Genomic DNA, 27919 nt, shown 5'->3' with positions numbered 1-27919 from the left:
TATGCTTTATATTAGCAGGGCTCAACCTTGTTTAGGTCTTAGACCTTACAACAGGACTTTTCTACCAGGCCCCAGGTCTCAGGTGCTCTCTCTTACACTGACCTAACCGCCACGTTCAATTATTTTTGAATAATTGAGTTAAAAACCCTTTGGAGTTTCCCATGGTTTTTTTGTTCAGCCTGATCTACAAAAGCACTATTAAAACAAAGTGTGTGACATTATTCTAGTTAAGATAGTTACTGCTGTTCACCCCTTGCTTCTAAGTTTAGACAGTCAACTGGTGTTACTGAATTTTGAGTTGTGTGCTTTATTTTTCCCTCCTCCTCCTCTCGCCTCCTACATCTCACTTTCAGAAGCAAATTCTGATATCCAAAATGTAGTTTTTCATCTGACAAATTATTTATTTGGGAACATACATTGGCAACAACAGTCATTAATAAAACTCAATATTGGAATGGTATAGGAATGGGAAAGAACATATAGAAATTGTTTCTCGTTTCATACTTTTGAGATGAATAAGTCAATTTCCTTCTCTTTGTAGCATGACATGGGTTATTTTTTTCTGCTGATCGGCTGAAATGTGCAAGTCTAATGTTTACAGGATCAGTCCTAGACACACCTTAAAAATACATATTTAGAAATCAGTTCCCATTTACTTGCTTTCCAAATCCCAAATTCTTCCTACTGCAATTGGTAACAGAATTAATGCCTACAAGTAAATGAAACAATACAACTCACAGTATGGTTTAAGTATTGTGCTTATATTAAACTATGGCTGCACATATATGCAGCACACAGATCCCATAGTCCTCCATGCGGAACAAACTAGACATTAAAATGAAAGGCTTCTGCTTCAGTGGAAGTTGTAAATCATGGGTCAAATTTGCTCCAATCAATCTGAGTGGAGTTATACCAAGGGTGAAATTGATCAGTTATTGCTGAAACCTTTCCTGAGCAGCACCAAATTCACTTGCATTTTTTACTCATTGTATTACATTAAAGAGAATTCTCTAAACTACAGGCAGTCCCCTGGTTACATGGATCCGACTTACAGCGGATCCCTACTTACAAATGGGGTGAGGCAACCCCACACTAGCTGCTTCCCCCCAGCAGACCAGGGAGCTGCGAAGCTAGCACCTCCCCCCCCCCCCCAGCAGACTAGGGAGACGCGGAGCGGCTTTTCTCAGCAGACACCTCAGCTTGAGAATAAAGGACTGAGGGAAGTGAGGTGTGGGAGAATAATACAAGCTCTGGAGAAATGTTTGGCTAGAGTTTCCCCTACAATATGTAGCAGTTCTGACTTACATACAAATTCAACTTAAGAACAAACCTACAGTCCCTATCTTGTACGTAACCCGGGGACTGCCTGTATATTCATTTACTCAAGCTGACTGTAAATATACAAAAGTAGGGTTATTTATTTGATATATCTTTATTGGCATCATTGATTAGTTAATCTGTCAGCTACAAACTATAACAGGACCCTCTGCCCACCAACAAAAAGCTGTTTTTTGTAATGATATGCAAACGAGAGTAAAACAATTTGTATGAAAAATATTCTGCTTTTTGGCATGTGTGATCATTTGCTTTACTGTTATCCAGTTAAAAGTTTGCAGTTGAAAAATTGCAGTCTGTTCTTAACTAAACAAGTTTCTCTTTTTCTTGTGTACATATCTCTGGCTGTTTCAAATATTTATCTATAGTTAACCATTCATAGACAATAGAGTTATACCTTTGTAAGGCAGCAATGTGCTGGAGGAAAAGAATTGTAACACAGAAGCCCCTGTGCCTGGATGCTCTATGGCCAAAATATTCAGACCTGGATGCCTCGAGTCAGACTTCTGAATACACACTGGAAGGCACAGTCTCTGTAAGTCCTATCCCAGGTGTACAAGGAGTGCACTTTATTCACCTGGCTAGTGGCTGAGAGCGAAGAGGAGAGACTGCTATCTTAACCCTCTTTTCCTTACTTTCTGACTGTTTGCTCCCTCGAGAAAGAGACAGAGTGGGGTATGTAGGTATAATTTGGGCCAAAGGCGACATAATTTGCAGAAATTATGCCACCTCAAGTAAACAGAAACAGAGCATTCACAGCTGCAGGATTTTATGAACAGCCATTTATTTTACAGAGCAGGGTGTGCACTGTCACCTTCCTTGTCACACCAGCAAAATGGGAATGTCCCACAGCACGGCTGCAGCCAGGGCTTCCACATAATGTTGTACAAGGAGAGCTGCTGTGGGACGGGAGTCAGGGTCTGGCGATGCTCCTCCACCGCTCTTTCAATTCTGCTTATTACTGTGTCAAACAGGGGCTCAGTGCCAGGTGAGAGAGGTTTGGCCTCAGATGGGTCTCTGGAGAGGTCAAAGAGCAAAGGAGGGTCGTGATGGGTTACACCATCCCCAGAACATGGGCAAATTCCTCTTCCATAACATGCGCCAGCACCTTCTGGATGGAATATTGGGGTCACATAATGAGCCTTCCACAGCGCCCCACCTGGCAGGAGAGAAACCAGACATAGGTGGGTATCTGGGTATAAAAGATGTATATAGCATGGCCCAGTAGTACTTGAGAGTGCTCTTTTAATGAATAAAAAACATTTACCAACTAAAATATACAGGGCTACAGACTTTTTTAAAGTCTTTCACAATAGACCCCTAATTTTGAAGACACTAGACACTGTGGACATGAAAAACTTCTAGACATATTTCTCAATCTATTGTATACAGCTAAGCCCTGAGGTTTGTCTACACTAGCCCCCTAGTTCGAACTAGGGAGGCGAATGTAGGTATTTGAAGTTGCAAATGAAGCCCGGGATTTAAATATCCCTGGCTTTATTTGCATGTTCCAGTCCAGCTGCCATTTTTAAATGCCACTAGTCCAGACTAACTGCCAGCGGCTATATGCGGCAGTTAAACGGTAATTTGAACGAAGTCCTTAGTTCACATTTCCTGTTACTCCTCATTCCAGGAGGAGTGGGGTATGTAGGTATAATTTGGGCCAAAGGCGACATGATTTGCAGAAATGATGCCACCTCAAGTAAACGGAAACAGAGCATTCACAGCTGCAGGGTTTTATGAACTAACAGACTTAGTTCGAATTACCGTTTAACTGCCGCGTGTAGCCACGGGCAGTTAGTCCGGACTAAGGGGATTTAAAAATGGCGTCTGGACAAGAAGATGCAAATAAAGCCTGGGATATTTAAATCCCGGGCTTCATTTGCAACTTTGAATGCCTACATTAGCCTCCTTAGTTCGAACTAGGGAGCTAGTGTAGACATACCCTAAGATACAACCGGGTTTGCTCCGATCCCATAGACAGAGACAAATACCTACAGGATCTTTATAGAGCATTCCTAAAACTGAAATGCCCACCTGGAGAAGTGAAAAAACAGATTGACAGAGCCAAAAAAGTACCCAGACTTGAATTACTTCAAGACAGACCCAAAAGAGGAAATAACGGAATTCCACTTATTACCTACAGTCCACAACTCAAACCTCTCCAACCCATTATATACAAACTACAACCCATCTTGGAAAATGATCCCTCAGGGTATGTCTACACTACCCCGCTAGTTCGAACTTGCGGGGTAATGTATGCATACCAAACTTGCTAATGAAGCCCGGGATTTGAATTTCTCGGGCTTCATTAGCATAAAGCCGGCGCCGCCATTTTTAAAAGCCGGCTAGTGCGAACCCCGTGCCGCGCGGCTACACGTGGCACGGGGTTCGCACTAGCCGGCTTTTAAAAATGGCGGCGCCGGCTTTATGCTAATGAAGCCCGGGAAATTCAAATCCCGGGCTTCATTAGCAAGTTCGGTATGCATACATTACCCCGCAAGTTCGAACTAGCGGGGTAGTGTAGACATACCCTCAGTCTCAGAGTCCTTGGGCAAAAAGCCTATTCTCGCTTACAGACACCTTGAAAGTAGGAATAAAAGATCCTCCAGAAAAGGGTTTATTTTCCGGAGAATCACGTCTAGACTGGCGCTTTTCTCTGGCTTATCCCCAAGCTGGAAAAAAGCTGCAGCCATGTTTATGCAAATACCGCGGGGGATATTTAAATCCCCCACGGATTTGCGTATTCCAAAGTGTCTAATCTGCATCCCTTTTCCAGAAAAGGGGTGCAGTGTAGACACAGCCCATAAGTATCCAGGAACCTAGCCCTGCAATCAGCCATGGTACCAACTCTGCCCACATATCTATACAAGCGAATTCATTACTGGAGACAACAACATAAGCTATCAAATCAGAAGATCCTCCGGAAAAGAGGTTTATTTTCCGGAGAATTACGTCTAGACTGGCGCTTTTCTCTGGCTTATCCCCAAGCCGGAAAAAAGCTGCAGCCATGTTTATGCAAATACCGTGGGGGATATTTAAATCCCCCATGGATTTGCCTATTCCACAGTGTCTAATCTGCATTCCTTTTCCGGAAAAGGGGTGCAGTGTAGACACCGCCATAACAAATCAGATATACTTAAAGGGAACATACAGAAACATGTTGGGGAACATTTCAATCTACCTAATCACTCTTTAAAAAATCTCCAGGTGACTGTCTTATCACAAACCAATTCTACAAGCCAAAAACACAGAGGCATTGGAATTACAATTCATCCACAAATTCAATTCTCACTCTGACGGATTCCTCAATCGAGATAGTGGATGGCTGGGACATTATCAACCTAACATTCAGGGAAGGTGCCACCAGCTCTTTGCCTGTGTATATTCTTGTGTTAGTACCCTTCCTCTCTAACTGCTATCCTATGATCCTTATCTGCTTCTTTTAACTAGCCTATCATTAGGTGCTTATAGATGACCAGTTCTGCCTATTTGATTTTCCCTTTGATATTTTCATACCCTCTGCTCGTTGTTTCCCACCCCTTCAGTTTTTTTCCTTCCCCCCTTTCACTTCTCCCCTCTTTATTTTGGATCTGCGCATCCTGAACTCAAAACTCCGGTCATCTGAAGAAGTGGGTGGTGCCCACGAAAGCTCATAATACCATCTACATGTTTTGTTAGTCCATAAAGTGCTACCAGACCTTTTGTTGTTTTTAAGTTTATCCTGTACAGACTAACTTGGCTTCTCCCTGAAGCTTCGAGAGGATGGTACTCTATGTGTTTTTATTAAACTTCCACTTATACCTTTTCTCTATGTTGTCTGCAAACAGTCCTTTGCTGTGGTGCATCTCCTGCTGGCATGAGACATCACTGACCTCCATGCCAGTTTTGACTTACTAAGAACCCCAGGAGTCAATCCATAGGATCCACAGAAATTGTACCAAGCGTAGACAACTTTACTATGTATTATTGCAAAAAAGCAGCCAGTTAGTGATTCCCATGATGACTGCTCTTATGAGGAGGAACAATTTGTATCCATTGTGAGGAGAATATCTATACTCACTGTCCTTTTGGTGCCATCGTGCTGCATGTAAATATGACCCACAGTAATGAAACATGAATTCATGCTCTGACTGTTGAACTTTTCCTTGTAGTAAAGGCAAAAGGTTCTGGCCATCAACTATCCTAGTATGATGGAGACAAGAGAAATCACCAAACTGGGACAATAAATATACTTATTACTCATTATGCAGGAGAAAGTTCTTATTGCCACTGGCACTATATCCTGAGACTCTTTATATGTTTGTATGTAATTTCCCTGCTGCACATAATATACACACAGAACAGCTATGAGAGAAGTTAAGTAAATATTGTAAATCTCTAAATAAAATGGTCTTTGAAACAAAACGTCAAGATTACTTTATTGAATTGTACACAAACAGTTGCTACTAACATCTAGTTCTTATACAAAACAAAGGTTCCTATTCAGGAAAGCATCCCTAACGATAACTTAAGAGCACTTAAGAATGCTCTTCTGAATAAGGGTGTTTTTAAGCACATAATGCATCTCTGATTTAGGGCCTAAATTAGTATTCCATAGTTTTCTTGGATTAACAGTATCGAGCAGTGTTTTTTCTCTTATGCAGAAGCATTCCTAAAATGTATTTCACAAAAGGTGCATTTTTCTAATACTTTGTTTTTGCTTTTTCTCCTACGGCCACATTTTCAAAAGCATCTAAGGGTATGTCTACACTGCCACTCTAGTTCGAACTAGGGTGGCTAATGTAGGCATTCGAACTTGCAAATGAAGCCCGGGATTTAAATATCCCGGGCTTTATTTGCATGTTCCCGGGTGCCGCCATTTTTAAATGCCCCATAGTTCGAACTACCTGCTCGCAGCTACACGCGGCACGGACTAGGTAGTTCAAATTAAAGCTCCTAATTTGAACTACGTTACTCCTCATTGCAGGGGACCTAGATAAGCATCTTACCTCTTGAGATTAGAAGATTATTTATTTGATGAAATTGGTTTTCAATAACCACTCATAAAGTCTACTCTCTGGATGGTGAAATAAGGCCTAGAATGCCTAAGCAGACTGCATTTTGACTTCTTGGTAACCAGTATGTTGAGATAGAAGTTTACTTTGGTAAATGGTTTGATATATCTAATGATAGAATAATCACCAACGTGGGAGTGACTCCACCCTATTTCACAGCAGTTTGTCCTGAATCTGGTATACTCAACTGTAAAGCATTGAGGCCCAGTGACATTCTCTGTAGACTTCTGGGCTTGGGTAATAGACTAGACTCAGATATCCCTTCAAGGAGGGAGGGTTTCAAAGCCCAGAGTCTAGCCTGAGCCCAGACATTTGCACAGCAATGCTAAAACCCCCCAACCCTGAGCTTCGCGAGCCTGAGTCTGCGGACTTGGGCCAGCCATATGTGTTTCATTGCAGTTGTAAACAGACCCTTGATTAGTTCATTTCATACTCTCCATGGTTTCCTTGTTCTGATCTCTGTCCCATCCCTATGCACCACATGCTATAACCCTAAACAATATCCTATATTATACTTGTATAGCAGCAACATATGCCATCAAAGCCCATTGCTTAATGCATATCACACTATGAATATATAGTATAGCAAGAATATAAGCAGCAATATTATCATTACAGATACATGGAGCGATTATGTTTATTGTCTCTATACCTGTCCTGGGGCACTATGCCTCCACCCAGGTGAGCCACTGTGGGATAAATGTCCATGAGGCTTGTAGGTTCATCAATAACTGTGTCAGCAGGCAATACTCCTGGCCATCTAACTATCCCTGGCACACGGATCCCTCCTTCCCAGCCTCCCATGCCTTTTCCACCTACAGGAAAGTGACATATAACAATAACGATTCATTAGCAGACACTAATGCGAACCTACTCATAAGGCTTGTATACAAAATTAAAGACAGATGGCAGGAGCAACTTGCTCCTCCCTAAGGTTTAATTTTATGGTTAAATTTTGATTTAATAAACTTTGAGAGGAATGCCTAGAATCACTCTAAAAAAATCAAACATACCCTCCAAAAGCAGGAGGAAAATATAATGAATGTTTATAACTACAGCTTGCAGCATGCAATAGATGGGGAAAATGGGCAAACAAGCTGTCAAATATATATTCATCAGCAATAATTCTCTCTCTTTCGTATTACATAGCTCTCTCTGAACTCAGTTGTTACTCTATATCCTTTTGTAGGGTCAGAGTGAACTGCTGTGATAGGAGACAGTAGCTTTATTTTTGACAGCTGTGCATCTAGATTGCCATTTTAAAAAAACTGTTTAAAAAAAGCAGTGGCCATGTTTATGCTAATGAGGCACAGGATTTTTAAATCCCTGCTTCATTACCAATTTTGATGTGCTTGATTTGTATCCCTCTGTCGACAGAGGGATGCAATCTAGATGTAGCCTAAGAAACATCATGTGCCTCCTTTCCTTTTCTGCTCTGAAATGATTAGCCAAGCTTCTATGACTTCTGGGGCACATAACCATAAGTGAATTTGTGTGACTGCATAGAGATCATGCATATTTATCCTCTACTGGGAATGATCCCATAAAATTCCATTGGAACTTATGACTATCAAGAGCTTGTATACGCAAAAAAAAAAAAAAAAACTTCTTTGTACAATTTTCCTTTGCTCTCTACAACAGATCAGGTAATAACTAATTAAATACAATTCAATACTAATTCAATATGTCACCATTCTGTGATGTCTTCCATCCTAGGAATTCACACAGACATTATGCAAAGCTTCACAAAACTGTTGTAAGACAGACAAGTTTAATACCTCCATTCAGACAAAAGACAAATGGAGCTCAGAGAAATTAAGTTTGCTGTTCATGGTTACACATGACATCTGTGCAGCATTGGAATCCAACTCTTAGGGTATGTCTACACTACCACCCTAGTTCGAACTAGGGTGGTAATGTAGGCAACCGGAGTTGCAAATGAAGCCCGGGATTTGAATTTCCCGGCTTCATTTGCATAAAGCCGGGCGCCGCCATTTTTAAATCCCCACTAGTGCGGACTCTGTGCCGCGCGGCTACACGCAGCACTGACTAGGTAGTTCGGACTAGGCTTCCTAGTCCGAACTACCGTTACTCCTCATGAAATACCCATACTGACTCCATCAATGCTAGTTAAGCACATTAATTTTCGATTGCATTTCTAACCTTAAAAGAATTCATATGGTATCTCTTGCCTTTATATATGCCATTCCAGCCACCTAGCTGAGCGTTTCCTTCTTGAGCCTCCAGTTGTCCTCCATGGTCAGAGGCAAAATATGTGAATGTGTTGTTTTCTAAACCTTCCCTATCAACAACATCAAGAATTTTACCTGTAAATAAAAGAAAGACAGAAAAAGAGTCAAAAGCCTACTATGAATCAAACAAAAAGATCCAGATCTAATTAAAACGATAAGGAAACTAATGCTTTGCAAAGCTCTCACAGAAATCTTTGTTTTTAAGATTCTAAAAGCTTGCTTGGTACCAGAATTGCACCTTTTAAAAACCAATGATACATGTTTAAAGGAAGTCTTTCACAAAAGACACTTACCCACCAACCAATCCATTTCTTCTACATTGTCTCCATATAATCCATGTGTGCTCTTCCCAAGAAATTTCTCCGTAGTGAAAAGGGGTGTGTGAACATGTAAAAAGGAAACCAAGAGGAGGAAGGGTCCATGTTTATTTCTTAAAGAATTAAAAGAATATTTTTGTTGTGCATTTGGAAAATTCTAGAAGTTTCACAGTTGCTCACACACACACTATAACTAGAACCACACTCATCTTGACATAATGCCACTGATCTGAATTTAGGCTTTTTGAAGTATTCTTACTCATACTGTGTATAATGGAAAACAGTAGCTATTTGGGGGGCATAATCTCTCTCCCCAGAAGTCTTTCCCTTACAATGCATATAGTATATATTTTCAAAACAATTTCCCTAGTGAGATCAATCGCCAAACCCCCTCACAAGAGGGCTTTACCTCAGCACAAAACTTAGCTATTTTCTACTGTATATTAAAGAGAAAGAGAGAGCATGGTGGCATGGAAGGCTATTAACTGTGTGAAAGCAAATGACGGACACATGATAGAACATCCCAGTAACGTGTGCTCCTAAATCCAAATTTCCAAAGGAATTTAGGCCTTTTTACTTAGAACAGTATTTAGATGCCTAAAGGCCAGATAGAAGTCTTGAGAAATTTTCAAAAATGTTGAAGTGAATGAAGAGTCTATTTCCCACCAAAACTCTTTCAGTAGGAATGCTTAGGCCACTTCTGAAAATGGGACTTAAGCACTTTTAAAATATGTACCGGAAGAAGCTTTGTCTGCTATGTATAGCGCACTACAGTTATCTGGTTGTCTCATGAGACTTTTGTTTGTTTTGCTTGTTTTCTTCCATGTGAGAACCAAGTATGATGAGCCATTGCTGAAGACAGGATACCTGACCAAGGGATCATATGGTCAGAGTCACTACAGTTAATCTATTATATATTTTAGAGAGTTTGTCTGCTTGTTTGATAAAGAACTCCTCCTGAACTCTAAAAGCTACAACTACCAAATTCAGAATACAGCTTCCTCCTACCATAACTTAAAGCAATGTAAAGGCTTGGTTGTGCCAGGGAAACAGGATGTGCCTGGAATAGGATTGCTTCTCATAAAACCAAACAGAAAAGAGATAAAACAGAGAAATTTGATTTAGCTGTGCCAAAACAATGCTTAGGGTTTGAAAACTAGAAGAAAATGTTATTGGAGACCAATTGACTATAGCCCTTTTCTGTTAAAACATTGCAAACGATAAAAGTGTATAGGGATGAAAACAAAATAAAAAAGTAAGTGATTGCTAAAAGGCATGTTTCATTTGTAATGGTGCCACTGTTCAGTGGAGAGTATGAGCTTTGGGGCTGCAGCTCATCATCACAAGATCTCCATAAAAATTACTTGTGCTCTGACTTTTCAAAAGCACGTGAGTGATTCAGAACATGCGTCCCACTGATTTTCACTGGGATTTATGCTCTTAAAGTGCCTGGCACTTTTGAAAATAAAGTGGAATGTCAATTGGATAGTCAATTGTCAATACTCAAAATATTCTCCCCATTAATATGTTATATTGCAGACAGGTACTCTTCTCTTGGCCCCAGAAACCAATTCAGTGAGCAATATAATATATGAGATATATTTCTGGATGGTAATGTCTTATATGCTTCAAAAACAAATTGAAAAAAAAAGACATCATTAGCTTATGCAAAAAAACCACACACCAAACCCCCTAAACCCTTGGTTATTTCTACTGAGGATCTTAAAAACACTCCTGGGGCCTTGTCTCCTTTAAGAAAAAAGGACGCTCTTTAGTTACCTTTCAATAAATGAAACTGCTTCCTCCAGGATAAGGGCAGTTGTCCTTTCCAGCTTCATTGGTTGTTCAGTAATGTCATAGTTCCGCATCAGGATACAGTTCCAATATTGCACAAATCCATAACTGGAGTACCAGGAAATGAAAAAAAGAGAACCAGCTAATGCAATCCAGGCGACTATTTTCCAGCTGGTGGAGATCAAGCCAGTGATTTTTCCAATGGTAAGGGTCAGCACAGCAAAGACAATTATCTGAGTGTAAAGCCAGAGTTTGGCTTGAAGGGCTGCATCCAGCTCGGGAGGTTTGTTTTTCTGGCAGTTGTTTAGAAGAGTAAAAGGCATGCCATAAAAATAATCAAAACCGTGGTTTAAAGGGTGGTGGCAGTGATCATTCAGGGCATCACAGTTCATGCCCTGATGCCACTTCCCTGAAAGTTAAACAAACAAAGAAAGCAACTGTCAAGCCTTAGGAGAGCTAAGTGCATGTTTAAATAGCATCCAGTGGAAGTGAGTTATATGGTGCCTGGGCTCCAGGAATATTTAGGGCCTCGAGATGGGTTTTACCAATGTTCGGGGCCAGGTCTCTCCCCCCGGCCCTGCTTGCCACCTTCAGGTGATTTAAAAGGGCCCAGAAGCCCCCAGCATACCACCACCATTAGCTTTCTGCCTGCCCACTCCACACTATTCCCAGAAGCAGCCATGGCTCCTAGCGTGGTGGTCTCTGCATGCTGTCCCTGGCCCAAGCCACTGCCATACTGGTGTGCAGCTTGTTCTTGGGAGCTGATGCCACCCAAGGTAATCCAATTCCCTCAGTTCCTCCAGCACCCCAACCTCCTGCCCCATACCAGAGCATTCACCCCATGCCAAAACTGCCTCTCAGAGTCGTATCTCGCACCTCTCCTGCACTCAAACTCTCTCCCTGAGCCTGAACTCTCTCCTGCAGCCCAACCCCAGCCCAGAGCTTGCAGTCAGCACCTAAACTCCTCCCTAGAGCCTGACCCTTCACTCCTTCTGCACTCAAACTCTCTCCCAGAGCCTTCAGCAGGTGGAGGGGGGGGGGGAGTAGGATTTGGACCTGATCTGGCCACCACCAAAAATGACCCAAACCTGTACAATAGCAGCCTCAGCAATATAAGAGGGAGTAGTCAGCTCAGTCTGGGTTCACTGCCAGACAAGAAGGATGCTCCTTGTCGACTTCTGCCTAAGAAACACTAAAACCCCGGACTGGAGAAGCCAGAGACACCAAGATCCCCCAGGGAGGTCAGAGCTACAGGGGGTTGCATTGACTGAAGAACCCAGAGACCTTGAAGATGCACAGATTGCTGACTGGAGTGAAAAGGGAGGAAGTAGTTTCAGGGGCCATGGGGGAGGGGGAAAGCCATTGTTCTGAGGCCCCATCAGCATGTTGCAGATGGGGCCCAACAGGACACACTTGCAAAGGCCCTGAGCTGGGACAGAGTGGAGCAATGAGTCCACTGTGTAGACAACAGAGTTTTATAATGTCTTATGTAATGTGCTTAATGGGTAGAGTGAAAATAAATGTTAATCAGCTATAACTCTGCTGGCCACCCTTCCCTGGATAGCAGGGAAGAACAGTCTTCTAGATCCTTAATAAAGATGCACCAGGTGCTCTGGTCCTGAGACTCAGCATAGGCAGGGGAACCACCATTTTCCTTCTTTAATCTGACTGGGGCATGAACACAGTGAACGTTGCCCTTCAAGCCACTGTGGCCCCCGGCCCCTTTCTGCCAGAGGCCCCACAACCAGCATTCCCAACACCAAGCCAATCAGGACCTGGGGGCAGAGGAGCATGTAAAATTGTTCGCTCTTCACAGCGGCTGGTGGCTCCCTCCAGGTGCTGCACACCCAGGGGATGGGAGGGAACCACCAACCGCTTTGAATGGTGAATGACTTTGCATGCTCCTCTGCCTCCAGGTCTTGACTGGCTTTGGGGCGGAGGAGCAATAGGGAGGCCATGGGCCAGACCAAATGACTTGGCAGGCTGTACCCGGCCCGTGGGCCATATCTCGCCCACCTCTGGACTGGGTACACATCTCCTGACGACGGGAGTCAGTGATAAGGTTTCCTGACACCTTCAGGGACTGTTTTGTGGAGCAGCTGGTTTTGGAACCCACAAGATTTAGTTATTGATTTGAACAAGAATCCAGTCTTGATTTAGTCCTAAGTGGAGCACAGGATCTGATCCGAGAGATGAATATAGCCAGACTACTTGAAAATAGTGTCCATAAATATCAATGTAACCTCCCTCTAGTAGGAAAAATACCGCAGCAGCCCAAGAACATAGCATTTAATTTCAGACAGGGGAACTACAGAAAAATGAGGAGGTTAGTTAAGCAGAAATTAAAAGGCATAGAGCCAAAAATTAAATCCCTGCAGGAAACTTTTCAAAGACACCGTAATAGAGGCTCAACTTAAATATGCACCCCAAATTAAAACACAATCAGAGAACCAAAAAAGTGCGTCCGTGGCTTAACAACCAAGTAACAAAAGAAGGAGTGAGAGATAAAAGGCATCGTTTACAAAGTGGAAGTTCAATCCTAGTGAGGAAAATTGAAAGGAGACTAAACTCTGGCAAATGAAATATAAAAATATGCTCAGGAGAGCTGAAAAACAATTGGAAGAGCAGCTGGCCCAAAACTCTAATGGCAACATTTCTTTCAAAGTGCATCAAAAGCAGGAAGCCTGCTAAACAACCTCCTCCCCCCACCCACTCCCACACCATTGACAGGCATGGGGGGAGTCAGGCTGGCGGAGGGGTTCAGGTATTGGGCATTCTGCGTCTGTGTCTGATGTTAACACAGAAAGATATCAGAAGGATCCTTGTGATTCAGCATGATCATAGTGTTGCTCTTAGGAATAGTTAGAATACAGGTTGTGTTATAAAGAAAATATAATGAATGATTAAAAGTTTGTACTAACAGAAGCTTTGTATTGGAAGAAGATTGATACCTTTTGTATGAACAATTGTATCCCTTTTCCCACATGACAATTGTGTAGCTCCTGACATGGGGCAGCGAATGAGTTTGGAATGTGAGTGTTTGGAATGAGATAACAACTGGTAGGCTCAGCAGCTTCAAAGTTCAGATGGGTGAAGAAAGAGGAGATGAAGCCGTAAGACTCAGAGGCACCAAGGTGCAGGTTGAACTTCTAACATCCAGGACTCTCTGATCCGGCAACATCTGTGGTCCGGCAGGATCACAGATATTGCTGGACCAGAGAGCCTCGTCTGGCCAGGTTCAGAAGTGCAGTCTGGGATAGGCTGGTGGTGAGGAGCACAGCCCCTCTGAGGCTAGTGAAGTGGGGAGTGCAGACTGAGAGTAGGCCAGGAGCAGAGCCTACAGTTTGGTAGGGAGTCTTGATCTCCCCTTGTCCGGCAAACTCTGTGATTCAGGACCTCTCAGGTCCCCAGAGTGCCGGAAAAGGGAGGCTTGACCTGTACCATCAATTGGGCCCAATATAAGGCAGACCAGTGCAGGACATAGAGGAGGCCTTGTAGTTAAGAGCAAGCACCCCTTTTAGATAAACACTAGGAAGGAGGCACCAATATATTGATGTCAGATGACAAAGAAAAATGCTTCCTAGATAAACAGATGTTACACAGAACTGATGGTAATTAATGAAGAGCTGACACAGTAAAATGTATAGACCCGAATGGGAGAAAAGTCCTATAAAAGATGGGGCATCTTGCATGAATCTCCGGGTCTCGTCTTGTCAAGATTGGAGCATCGGTCTGGACCGAGAGAGCCCCCACTCTTCCTCCCCCTTCACATGCAACTCACCAGGCCACTGAGTTAATGTGAACAACAAACTGGTAACTTTAAGCAATGACAAGAAGGTGTGTGTATGGGGGGAAGGGGTGGGTGTATGGTGATATGTGTGAATATGCCTATAACAGAATAATGTTATGTTGTCAATTAATGTGGCGTTTTGCCTTACCTCCCTAACAGATCCTGTGAAATTCTTTCAAGTATAACATATCTGTCCCCCTACCTGGCTGCTATCCCCTCCCAGTGGCACCCTGTGCAAGCTGTCACTTGACCATACCGCTACCCTATTGACTGTGCAGGTAGGCCATACAGATGTGACCAGAAGGTGATCTTGTTGGCTCCGGCTCCAGGCCATCCCTGAATGTGGGTCACATAACACTATTGTCCTGTGGAGCAAGGCAATTCCATAGTCTCTGGCCTTTGGGCCTTAAAGCCCTGTAGATCAGGGCACTTTTATGAATTCTTCCACTAGGATGTCATAGTTTTGGGACAGAGGACAGCTTGAAGGATGGGATCTCTCCACCCTATCACAATGAGGAACATATTATATTATCCAGTTATGTGCTACCTATCTGCACTCAATTTCTGTATCCCTTTTTACCTCTAAACCAAATTCAGTTATTCAAGTTCTTTTGTTGGATGTGTGTGTGTATCTCTATAGGGAGCACTAAGGGAGTTTTATTAAGCTTTGGAAAGACTCCTGAACCTAGTGCAATGCTCAGCTGCTCTAAACATTCTAACCATGCCACCTCATGTGACATTTTCCACTTCTATTAAACAGTGCTACTTTGGGACAACATTGGATGAGCGTAAAGTCACCATAAATATCACAGAGGTAGTGTTTCCTAGTGGACAGACAATTGGATGGTGACTCAGGAATTTTATGTTTTATTCCTGCCTCTGCCACCGGCCTGCTGGATGACCAAGTCCCATGCCTCAGTTTCTCCATATGTCTAATGGAAATAATAATACTGATCTCCTCCTGAATAAAGCACTTTGAGATCTTTTGATGAAAAACCCTGTAGGGGAGCTGGCTTTAAAGTGTATGATCCCTTCTGGCTTTAAAGTCTATGAGGTATTCTTACTGTTATTATTAATAAAGATACCAACACCTATTATTTTTTTCACCAGCTGAGGGACTACACATCTGTGACCCAGTCTCCCAAACAGCCGGGTATCATTCCTGTGCCAACTCATGATAAAACATACTCCTACATACCTATAAGTCCTGTGGTATAACCTTGCTGACACAGCACCTTGGCAAATGTTGTTTCATTTACAGGGAGTCCTCCTGAGCCAGCATTCCACTGCAGAGCACGATACCCACTACTGGAAGCCATGCCTGCAGTACATAACAAAACACACCTATTCATTTTCTGATTGCTTTGTCAGTGTTTTAATTGCTTAGGTCCTGCTCCTGCCAAGATTTAAGCATGGTTATATATATATCTTTTATTGGACCAACTTCTGTTGGCGAGTGAGACAGAAGCTTGTTTCTCTCACCAACAGAAGTTGATCTAATGAAAGGTATTACCTCACCCACCTTGTCTCTCTAATATATCAGGATGAGCACAGCTTAAAACAACAACAACAACGAATACTGCATAAAAGATTCATCCAAGCATACAATATTTATTAACTTTGAAACTAGTGGTACTATTTATGATGTCCCACATTTATCTTGCAGGATCAAGGCCATAAGAATAAAAGATAAGAGTCACAAATTATTTTTATGCTAATGTAGGTGTTTGCATGACACTCATTGCAAAATCAAAACACTTCAATAAGTCAAGGATACAGCAGGACAGTATTTTATAATAAACATACAATATTTGGCACCGTTTTTTGCATCAGAGAGGCGGGGTAGCCCATGGATTGGCACACAGATTTGTGGTTGAGAAGCACAGTTTCCATTTTTAGCTCTGTCCCAGACAGATCTATCTAGCCGTGGCTAGAACCATATGACTGAAGAATAGCTAACATCATACCTATAGTTAAGAAAGGGGGAGAGGGAAAAGTAATCTGAACAATTATTGGACTGTTAGTCTGATCCCAATAGTATGAAAGAATTTGTAACAAATTGTGAAGGAAAGAATAATTAAATTCACAGAAGTAAACAATAAAGGTTTACCAAAGGATATCATGTATGTCTAAATTGATTTTTAGATGAAAGAAGTGCAATAAATCTATTGCATACTTGGATTTTAGTAAACCATTTGACATGTTACCACATTCTAAATTATTACAGGTTGAACACTCTCTGGTCCGGCAACATCCATGGTCTGGCATGATTTTCATTAGCCAGTGTCCACTTACCATGGGTGTGGCCAAGTTTCCCACGGTCCCATATAGTTTGCTTACAGCCACCACTCTTGACTCTCAGTATTCTGTGCTTTTATTTAGCTCTAATTTGCCCCTAACTGTCTTCTAAGAGCCCCCTAAGTAGTGGAAGTGTTGGTAATGCTACTAGACATGATCTTAGCCACATCCCATAGTCCAGCAAGTTCTCTGTTTGGCACCAGTCAGGTCCCAAGGGTGCCAGACTAGAGAGGTTCAACCGGTAGTTAATTTAGGGAAAGAGTGGAACAGTATAAGCTTTGTAAGGTGGATTAGGAATTGTCTAAAAAGAGAGAAGACATCAGGTTATACTGAAAGGTAAATTATCAGACCAGAGGTAGTTCACTGGTGAAGTTCCTAAAGGATTGCTCTTGGGATCCTCCTCTCACTTCCCACAGTGATTGCCATTAAAAGATCATTGTTTACCAAAAGTTACCACTTGAAACTGAGATACCAGTAACAAGGTATGTTCTTAGGATACAAAATAATGGCATGATCTTATATTCCTCCCTATGGTGATTGTGGTAGATATTGACTTATTACTGCTGACCGCTGGAGCTCAGATATTAACACAGACAGCGCTGCAACACTACACATGTGCCCAACCTGATCGGATGGGGTATCTGCCAGTCAGGAAAGCTGCTCTACTTGGAGTACAAAGTGGAGCTGCAGCAATGTGCTGAGTAAGTTTCACCCCTTCCTTTGCCAACCGGTCAATATTTGGGGTCCTACAATGACCAAACAAAAGAGGAGTATGTTAATGCAAGAAGGGAGCAAATTGAAGCATACGTACAAGAAACTTACTACTAGATAAATCAAAACTAACTCAACTTTCAAATGGCTTCCCTAGAAGCTTTCCTCTTTTCTGCTTTATGTACTTTAAGAATGTGTTTGGTATAGTGGGTGAGTAACCTTTCATCGCCAGAGAACTAAGACCAAATTCATCCCTGAGGTAACTCCACTGATTTGACTGCATTACCACAGGTATAAATCTGGCTACTGTTTTCAAATATGGCTTAGCTTGTAAAAGTGAATCTACTGAAATTACACATGCAAATGGTATGATGAATGTAGAAGGGATAATTTCCCATTGAAATACTTTGAATATATCACTTTTAACAGGCATTTTACAGTCCTATATTTTGGAGCTTACCAATCCAAAACTTCCTATAGGGTATCTGGAGTTCTTCATTGCTATGTTAGCACTACAGATTATATACTTCAGCACATAAGGGTATAGGTATACAATGATATTATTTTATAAGTTCCTAGCTCTCCCAGGAGATAGGCATGCAGTAACAGTAGGAAGTAAACACACCTTCTAGCCCTTCCTAACCCCACCAATGGCAGATATTGACAATGAGTGCAGGAAGTCTACAGTGCTCTTTCCCACAACCTCAGCACTGTCATGAGAAGCAGGAGGAGACCCCTCTACTATCGATCTGGAATTTCCTGTAAAAAAGATAATTGTTCTTCAGGAGGAACAGGGGTTCTGAAAAGCATCCAAAGGTATGCTCCACATGACCTTCTGCTCCTGCTAAAGATCCAGTGCTGACTGAGAGAGTACAGGCCTAATGTGCCATCCCTCATGAGTGAAGTAGTGAGTGCCAGCCCACAGGATCCAATGGGTGGGAGACTCATGTGCCCCCATGAGAAAATGGATGAGGGTTGGAGGAAAAACATAGCTCAGAGAGCAAGGGTTATAGATGATAAGTAAAAGTGGGTAAAGTGTAAATATATATGTAGAGATAGACAAGGGTAAACAATTATGAGCAGCCAAAAATTAATGGATTAAAAAAGGACAGTCAGCTTAAGTGAAAATAATGTTTCCTTCTCCCACTGTTTTTATTATTTATTTTGGCCCCAATCCTGCAAGTGCATACTCATGGGCTTAACTATACATGAGCAGGTCCCATTAACTTCATGAAGGCTACTCATATGTATCAAGTTAAGTATATGCCCAAGTGTTTGAAAAACTGGTGTATTGAACTGTAAAAGTCGCTGGGGCTAGAGCATCTCTTATTTTATGTCTGTAAATCATGTAGCCTACTTGGAAAAAAAATTGAACACGTACATATAGTAATGAGAGAACCTTTACCTTATGGTGTTGTTACCATAGCAACCTATATCTCCAATGCCAAGATCATCTGCCATTATCAGTAATATATTGGGTTTAGAGTCCACAGATGCCCTCATTCCACATGTCTTTGGAAATAGGCATAATGCCAGCAGAGTGGTTAGGTAGCTCCTGAAATGCAGTACAACAATGTGTTATCTGTATGAACCACTGTATTGGTCACAAGGTAAATACTAATATGATTCAAAGTTTCAACTAATTTAGGACAAAATGCAGCCTCTGCCTGTCTGGCTGAGGGGAGTGCTACTGTCAAGGGGTCTGGTACATGAGGAAATGGGAGACTAGACACCGGAGTGGGTGTGAAGGAGGCAGGACAGAGACTCCATTTTTGCTCTGTGTATCCTCCTATCTACTCCTTCTCCACCTACTGGCCTCCCTGCCCCCATGCAGGCTCTTCTAGTCATTGGGCTGCCTTTGCGGATTTCCCACTAAGGCATGCATTCAAGAGAGAGGATTCCTTATCCATTTACCTGGCTTTCATTCTGGCTACAGGATTGTAATCTGAGGGTAACATCTTCAAAAGTGACTTAAGTTCTTAAATATTTTTTCACACTTTTTATTATACTAAGTATGCCCATCTTCTACAGGGTCCATTCAATAAGAACAACAAAGTCCTCAGCTGCTCCCAATGTCAGTTAAAGATTATATTCCTCGGGCCCGGTGAGGGAATCAGTAATTTTGCTGGAGTAAGGATGGTAGCAGGCTCATAATATTTTCCAAAAAATACTCTCTCAATATCAATCCACTTTTGAGCCTTTACTTTTTCAAGGATTGCTGTCAAACTGTTTTACGCCAAAAATGTGATATATGAAAAGAATAGCTATCACCTCACCAACGAGCTGGAAATTGAAACATAGTTGTATATCATAATACTGTATAGAAGATTGCTCTGCTTCATACTGCAAATAAGGAATATACAGCTGCAGCCACTGAATTCATTGAGACCAAAGTTCTTGTTCTTATGCAATTGTCTATTAATAATTTGTGGGATGGCTTTGTATTGCTATGTGAGAAACTTGTGTCTGGACATTTTGAGAATTCCACTCACACACATTACTTGTTCTCAGAAAGGGAGGCTGCTAATTACAGTGCAGTTAAAGACAGCTGTTAAAAGTCACACTATGTTTTACTGGTATTATGAACTCCCACAAAGAGCATGAAGGGTGATAAAGTAATAGCTATGCAAGGTAATGGAAGGTAATACAATGTATCAGAGGAAAAATAACAGCCGGGAGGAGAACAGTTTAATAATCTATGCAGGAACTTTCTTTTGAAATGGACAGACAGGAAGAACATTATTTTCCAGCCTACCATTAAAATCAAGGCAGTTTGACTTTAAGAAAGCTGCTTTTATTATCATCTGCAGGTGTCCTAGATCTTAACTTTTGCATATTACGAGGTTCTAAATATTGGTCGATGGAAATGGAGATATCTACCTACAGTAAATTCCTGCCCAGGCAATTGAATTTTGCAGCCTAATGTACATTCCAGTTGCAGTTTCAAATGGATGCTGTAAGCTGCTGTGCTACTATGTAAAGAATGATGGCCTTTTAGTAGTAAGGGTTTTGCAGGCAGTCTTCACGTTCTTCTCATCTTCACCCCAGAGACGGTCTAGATTAGTAAATAATATGAAGCAAAAAAACTATGTTGTGCAAAGTGTGTCAGAAACAAGATGGGCAGCACGGAGCAATGCCACCAGAACACTTTATATGAACTTAGTCTTTGTTACGTCCCTCTGGGGTCTCATATTTTAAATTTATATATATATTTGTATTGTGTTTTTTTGTAAGCCTCCTTGAATATTTTAAATAGAGAGGCAGGGTAAAAATATTAAAATAAATAAATAAATAAATAAATACATATTTCCTAAAGTAAGGAACAAGGGCATTGTGAGAGCTAATTACTTATTCTTGAGTAGACTAGGGTAAAAAGGAAATGTGGAAGTTGAATGTACCATCTACAAAACTTTTATTGTTCATTCACCCCCATCATGCATAACCACTCATGTTTCTTAAAGAACATGTGTGAGGTCAAAACATTACCATATCTTCCTTTACAAACAAACACACAAACAAACAAACAAACAAACAAACAAACAAACAAACAAACAAACAAACAAACAAACAATCTGTCCCTTCTAGTTAATTCCAAGAGGAATGTAGTCTGGTTGAGAGATTGGCATCTTGCACTGCTTGTCTAATCAAAAGAGAGGAACGGATCGATCTAGGAATCTGTACAAAAGGTTGAAAGAATAAGCTGCACTAGTGAAAGGAAGAGACACCAAGAGAGAAAAAATATATTAATGTAATGGAATTTTATAAGGAAAATCACAACACATGCAGAATTTCAAGGCAAGCATAGCTGCAAGATTCATCTGGATTTGAAGTGTTTGGTAAGCTGGGTGTGGTTAAAGCGAATGCATTTTAATACAGCCAAATATAGACCAAAATTATATATCCAGGAACAACATTGAAAATTTCAGCAGTTACACATTTACTTCTTTAAAAGCATTTTAGCATCCTTAATGCACTTTAACCTTACATAAACTATATTTGACATAAGCAAAAGTAATTGGACTAAGTACAGGGCTAAGTAGGTGAAATATTACAGCCTGTGATTCACAGGAAGTCAAAGTATACGATTGCCCAGCATCTAGCAATTTACTCTGATTTAGCTGGCATTGTTTGGGTCCTTAACTCAATTTTTATTTTTTGGAAAATAAAATGAAAATATGCATGCTTCATGTAAATCATTGCTTTGGTGGGGAGAGGGCTCCGGATGAGGAGCTCAGTATGCAGGCTACCTGGAGAGAGAGGACTACCACAGCCCTCTTTCACTGTATCAATTTGGGGTCAGGTGAGAAATGTTTCATGGCAGTTGCAGCTCTAGCAGGCATAACTCTGGGAAGGGTGCATGTCCCCTGGGTGGGGTTAGGGTTGCCAGATGGTTGAAACAAAAATACCGAACCCCCCCCCCCCCCCCCCGAAAAAAAAACACCAGGAAAAAATTCTGTTGAAGGAAAAAAAGGCAGGGGGTGGGGGTTGGGGAGACCAAAGTTGTTGAGCCAAAAAGAAAAGACTCCAAGACCATTTTGTGCCAGCAGCCTTGCGGAACCAGGTGAGCCTGGGGACTGGGGGTGTTGGAAGCTGGGGGGGGGCTCGAGTGTGGGGGGAGACAAGTTGCTTCTCAGTTTAAATCTCTGTGGTAATCACAGGGATAGGATCACTGCTAGGGTTACCACGTAGTCATAAAAAAAAATACAAGACACACTTCATGGGGGGAGGAGGGCGGAGGGACTGGCCGGGAGGGGAGTGGTGCGGGCCAGGAGGTGGGGGGGGGGGCTGGGAAACAGAGCTAATGGGGGGGGGAGCAATGGGGCTGGCTGGGCAAGATGGGGGGGTGTACGGGAAACAGGGCTGGTCGTGGGGGGGTCAGGTGGAACAGAGCTGGCCGCGGGATATTGGGGTGGGGCGGCCGGTGGGGGCGGAGCTGGCCGGGGAGCTCAGGAGGAGGAGGGAAGAATTGGTTGCCGGAAGCAGGGCTGGCAGGGGGTGCAGCGGGGCTGGCTGGGGAAGATTTGGAGCAGGAACCGACCAGTGGGAGGCAGAGCTGGTGGCGGCGGGGGGGAGGGGTGGAGGTGGGTGGAGAGGAGGGAGTGTCTGGGGAAGACCGGGAAGAGAAGTCGGGGAGAATCAACCAACCGTCCAGCTAGGAGTGGGTGGAGGAGCGAATCAGCTGACGGGGAGTAGGACTGACCCGGGCTGTGCAGATCCTAGGGTGCTCCTGTCCCGTGCGAGTCAGTCCGGCTGTGGCTCCACCATGCACTTGACCAGCGCACAGGAGCATGGACCGGGGGCTGCCCCTCCTCCTCCTCACATGCAACCAGGGCTCCCAGTGCCAATTGCACCCCACCTCCCAGTCACTCCCTCCACCCCCGCCAGGCTTCCGTCCGGTACCCAGCCGGAAAACCAGGAAATACCGGACATTGAACATATCCAATATTTTCTGGATTTTTTTACTGGACAGAGGGCCCTAAAACCAGACTGTCTAGTAGAAAACTGGACATCTGGCAACCCGAGGTGGGGCAGGTCCAGGTTTGTCTGCCTCTGCACCTCCCAGCCAGAGAAAGGAATGCAGCAAAGTGTGTGCCTTCCCTCACTCCCTAATGAAGGGGAACAGCCAGCACCGTTCCAGTAAGAATGGGGAAAGGGGAAAGCTTCAGACTCCCCCCGCAATACTCCCTTTAAAGTGCACCTGGGGGGGTGGGAGGCTTGAGGCTGGGGCAGTCTTGTCCCCAGCCACCCCTTTCATCTGCCTGGCGATTATCTCTTTTCTGTATGCTTTTCTGAGAAGCAATCCCATCCCATGCACAACCAAACCCTGACCTTACGTTTTGATAAGAGGAAGCTGCATGCCAATTTTGGTGGTTCTAGCTCTTATCGTTTAGGAGCTGTTTTTGAACAGACAGACAGATGGACGGACAAACTCTCTAAAATATATAATGGACTAGCAGATGTGCCTGGTGTTACTTGGATCCTTAACTGTGGCAATGTTTGGGATTTGTTTTTGTAAATTAAGAGGAAAATGCTCATGTTTTATTTCCATTATTGTATAGGGTTGGGGCATAGGAGAAGGAGGCTCAGAGCAGAGGGTCCGGTGTGTGGGGGGTCCAGGCACAGGGTGAAGGTGCAGAAGTGAGGGCAGGGAGGGGACGGTGCAGTACTCAGGGCAGGAAGCCCAGGGCAGGGGGCTGGGAGGCCAGGGAAGAGTTTACCAGGACTGCCCAGGGCCGTGAGGGTGGTGCTGCTGTAGTGGCAGCTCATCCTGGGGTGGCTGGCGCTGTACTCTGTGGCTGGTGGCTTCTCCTGTGAGGTCAGGGCTACAATCCCTGTTTGGCATCTCCTCCTAGGAGGCCGGGGCTGCATGGGCTGGCCCCGACCTGCAATCTGACTGGGGGTGGAGGATAAGGCTGCGAGTTCTATCCCTGGCCAACAGGGCCCCCACCCCACAGCCTGCAGGCTCTCTCTGGGGTTGGACAGGCTCTGGGGGCTGATCCAGGCCTCCAGGGGCCCTCTGTTGCCTGCAGGCTATTGGTGGGGAAGGTAAGGGTCCTGGGGCTGACCTTGCTTTAAGTTAGGGGAAGAGGAATCTGAATACCAAATTTGATGGCCTTAGTGCTTACTGTTTAGGAGGAGTTTGTGAATAAACAGACTCTCAGAGGGTATGTCTACACTACCACCCTAGTTCGAACTAGGGTGGTTAATGTAGGCAACCGAAGTTGCAAATGAAGCCCGGGATTTGAATTTCCTGGGCTTCAATTGCATCTGGCAGGGCGCCGCCATTTTTAAAGCTCCGGTAGTTTGGACTCCGTGCCCGCGGCTACACGCGGCACGGAGTAGGTAGTTTGGATTAGGCTCTCTAATCCGAACTACTGTTACTCCTCCGTGTAGCCGCAGGCACGGAGTCCAAACTACTGGGGCTTTAAAAATGGTGGTGCCCGGCAAGATGCAAATGAAGCCCAGGAAATTCAAATCCCGGGCTTCATTTGCAACTTCGGTTGCCTACATTAACCACCCTAGTTCGAACTAGGGTGGTAGTGTAGACATACCCAGACAGATACACTCGCACAGACAGATAGATAGATAGATAGATAGATAGATAGATAGATAGATAGATAGATAGATAGATAGATAGATAGATAGATAGAGGATAAGCCTGCGGGGAAGAAAATCAGTGATAAAACCAAATGTAACAAATTAAATGCAGTAAGAGGGAAATAGGTCAGGTAAGAGCAAACTAACCAGGGAAATATTACAGGTGACATGAGATATATCTAGTGTGCAAATTATGTCCTGAGACAATTGCAGATTTACCATTAACACACCATGCTGTGGCACAGCACCCCCAATAAAATGGGACCCCCCCAAAATGTAGCAGACTTCAGGCAAGAATGCTGCCTGAATGCCATGGCCAGTGGCCCCAAACTGGTCCTAGAGATAGGGAGGTGCTAGCATGTCTCTGAGCCCTCCCCCGCTCAGGGAAAACATCTGCGTGCCACTGCCCAGAAACCCACTGTCACTCTCCCCCTCCAGGCATGCAAAGAGAATGAAGGAAGGAAGAGGGGGGAAGGAATGAAAACAGGGGGTGGAGGGAAGGGAAAGACAAGAGAATGTTTCCTGACTGGGTGGAAGGGAAAGATAAGAGAGAATGCTTTCTTGGCTGAGTGGGAGGGGTCGAAATGAGCCTGTGCACAGGGCCCCACTAACTCCAAATTTGCCACTGCTCTGAGATACAATAGAATACATAGTAACTCCACTGATGGTGAAATTGAAAACAAACTTTTCCCCACTATATCTGTGCTTGCCACAGTCCAGCAAATCCCAAACTGGATAGAGCTCAGTTTGAGGGGATCCAAGGAAAGACGAGAAGAAATAGGGATAAATGGCTGTTTTCCTTTTTTAACATTGTCCACATGTTGTTTCCTACTGTTTATGACCGTGTGCCAGCCCCTTCTGAAGGCAGCATTCTGATTAAGCAGACTGTGGGAGAGAAAGTGAGCTAAGAGCCAGCTAGCAAGGCTTGAAAGATAGCCAAAAGCCAAGAAAAATAGACTTTCCCTGACTAGCATTTACTATTCTGAAACAGCTGTTACATAAAATTCTGCATCAAAACTGAGTATGGTTCAAGAGCGCTTGGGAATCTGTACTGAGAACACAAACAATACAAGGTCTGGGCATGTTCCTGGGGATCTGGATCTACACACCTTCTGGACAAAGCCAAGGTCCTCGAATACGACCCCTCTTCCTTGGTACAAAAGGCAGAACACTGCTGGCTGACCCCCATCTGAGAGCCTGATTCCTGCACTGCAAAGCCGGAAGCAGGAACCCAGAGACGGGAGCAGCTGTCTGAGCAAAGCCAATGTTACAAAAGCAGAGAGGGAATGAAGATAAATTAGTTTTCCTTACAAAGTTTACACTTCTCTAAGGGAATGAGGGAAAACTCCTCCCTGGAGAAAAAGCGTAGAGCACATTTTTAAAAGCAGAAGTTGTTCTTCTTTTTCATTCTGTAGCCCACTGTGTGTGTGAGAGAGATCATTTCTTTGCTCTCTCCCACACCTGCCACTCAAGTTCCAATGGGGAGGGGGGGCGGAGTGCTTGGTTTAAGGGTCAGATTTTCAAAAACACAGCTCCCCCTGTTCTGGAACACTGTTGGGTACTTGCCAAAAGTATTTCATACCCTCTGACACAAGGAGTGGCTGCAAAGATCATTACTCCAATGTACCCTAAATAGAAATTATTTAAAGGAAATATGGGCAGAGCAGGATCTGATACAATCCACATGGTGAGTCATATTCAGCATGGCCATTAATAATCAGGTCCGGTGAAAATCAGAATTGAAGAATGGTGAGATTGTACCTCTGCTTCTACTCACAGTTTGGATATGATGACACAATTTCAGCTTACCTATATTGGAGTCCTAATAAGCTTAGAGGGCCAATACAAGCTCTCTCACCAAGGTGCAGAAATTGGGCAATGCAAGAAGGAACAAAGGTTTTGGGAATTTTAAAAGAATTCAGGCATAAATGGCATTTTTACTCCTATCTGCCTAAATCCCCTTTGAAAATGAGTGTTGGGCTCAGTTAGATGTTTATAATTGCTGAAGGCAGCAATGGCTCAATATCATTAAAACTCTTGGTGGTAATAAGTCAAAGCCAATCAAAAGAGAAGGCAGGAAAAAGCAGAGGCAGCAGCTCAGACAAGCAGGCAAGAATGAATTTTCATTGGGTAATTCATAGGTTAGCAGAATCTTAAGAGTTGTTAATATTTTATATACATATTTTGATTTGATATACAGTCAAATCAAACATTCAAGGGAAAAGTGCTGGAGGATAGGTGTTCTATGAGAAGAAGTGGGTAAGATCCACATATTCACTCCTTTGGACCCATATAAATTCATTAGCAAAATGATGCAGCCTTAAGATATTACCTTTTCTGCACAGCCCTGCCCCCTCCTCCATCCTGTGGGCAGTCATGCCCAGGAGATAGCTTTCTTAGTATGGATATAGTATAGAGATATGCTGCCAGGGATGGGAGTGGGGGGGGGGAAGAAACGTGGTTCAGAGCTGGTTTAAATGATGTGGGGCAATTCACATTAGAGGATCATCAAAGAATCTTCCTCTGAGCCCTCCCATAGGCTGAGTCATTATTATTTGTATTGTTACTTGACAGCAGGAATCTGGTATCACTGGGGTATGGTGGCAAGAGTAACTCTCACAGACTTCTCTTGCAGTTCTAAGATTGGCCGTGCAAAAACTTTCAGCCTCCATTAAGGTTGAATCTGGAGCTGATTATTGCTCACGCAGGCAGCTCCAGATATGCCACCATTGCTCTGGCACCTCCTGAAAAGGGAGCTTCCTTCCCTCTTGTGGTACAAGTTGAAACTCTCTAATCTGGCATCCTCAGGACTGGTCCTGTGCCAAACTAGAGAAGTTTCCAAAGCAGGGAATGTCAAAGCAGAGTGCCAGTGGGTCTCCATGACAGGAGGAAGTGGGGGTGCTGCAGCACCCCCAGGCTTTACACCCAACATGGCCCCATGCCCAGGGGCCCTGCTGCCTCTTGAGTCCCACCACCAGCCCTTCCCACACAAGCTCCAAGCCATCAGCCCTGCTCTGCCTAAACCTCCTCTCCCAAGTGCACCCTGTCTCCACTCCTCCCTCCCTGAACTTGAACGCCGATCATTTGTGGCATGCCAGAAGCTTGGGGAGGGTGGGAGAGGAGTTGCTAAGCATGGGACCACATGTTGTGGGGAAGGGGAGAACTTGGCTCTGTTTTTTCCCTGTGAGTGCTCTATTTCTGACTTGAAGCATCCACAGAGTCACACCAATGCCAGTGCATGGATGTTGCCGGAAGATGCAATCCTGG

The 27919-nt window shown here is 43.5% G+C and overlaps 1 protein-coding gene across 4 annotated transcripts; it reads right to left on the bottom strand.

The window, feature by feature from the left end:
• Nucleotides 1-380: 380 nt before the first annotated feature.
• On the bottom strand, nt 381-27836 carry LOC102454929 (arylsulfatase D-like). Of its 4 annotated transcripts, XM_089775291.1 has the most exons (11): nt 25723-27836; nt 21225-21254; nt 18960-19112; nt 17468-17589; nt 15744-15866; nt 10741-11164; nt 8938-9074; nt 8585-8719; nt 7045-7207; nt 5399-5520; nt 381-2494 (listed from the first exon to the last, which is right to left on the bottom strand). In XM_089775291.1, the coding sequence occupies exons 1-11, from the start codon at nt 25839-25841 to the stop codon at nt 2124-2126; spliced, it is 1899 nt and encodes a 632-aa protein (XP_089631417.1). In that variant the 5' UTR covers nt 25842-27836; the 3' UTR covers nt 381-2123. The 4 variants fall into 4 exon arrangements, with proteins under 4 accessions (XP_089631417.1, XP_006112312.3, XP_075771652.2 ...); XM_006112250.5 differs by lacking the exon at nt 21225-21254 and having other exon boundaries at nt 18960-19109; nt 25762-27836; XM_075915537.2 differs by lacking the exons at nt 17468-17589; nt 18960-19112; nt 21225-21254 and having other exon boundaries at nt 25762-27836.
• Nucleotides 27837-27919: the final 83 nt, after the last annotated feature.

This window comes from Pelodiscus sinensis, chromosome 1 (assembly GCF_052426305.1).
Source record: "Pelodiscus sinensis isolate ZL-2025 chromosome 1, ASM5242630v1, whole genome shotgun sequence".
NCBI classification, from domain to species: Eukaryota; Metazoa; Chordata; order Testudines; family Trionychidae; genus Pelodiscus; species Pelodiscus sinensis.
Note: the sequence above shows the minus strand (reverse complement) of the source record. Positions and strands in the feature narration are given on the sequence as shown.

Coding starts and splice junctions, on each gene's coding strand:
- LOC102454929 (XM_089775291.1), bottom strand. CDS start 25,841: ATGGGGGTCAGCCAGCAGTGTTCTGCCTTTTGTACCAAGGAAGAGGGG. Junction 17,590..18,959: donor TATGGTAACAACACCATAAG/GTAAAGGTTCTC, acceptor TGGTCATTGTAG/GACCCCAAATATTGACCGGT. Junction 15,867..17,467: donor CAGATACCCCATCCGATCAG/GTTGGGCACATG, acceptor TATGTACTGCAG/GCATGGCTTCCAGTAGTGGG.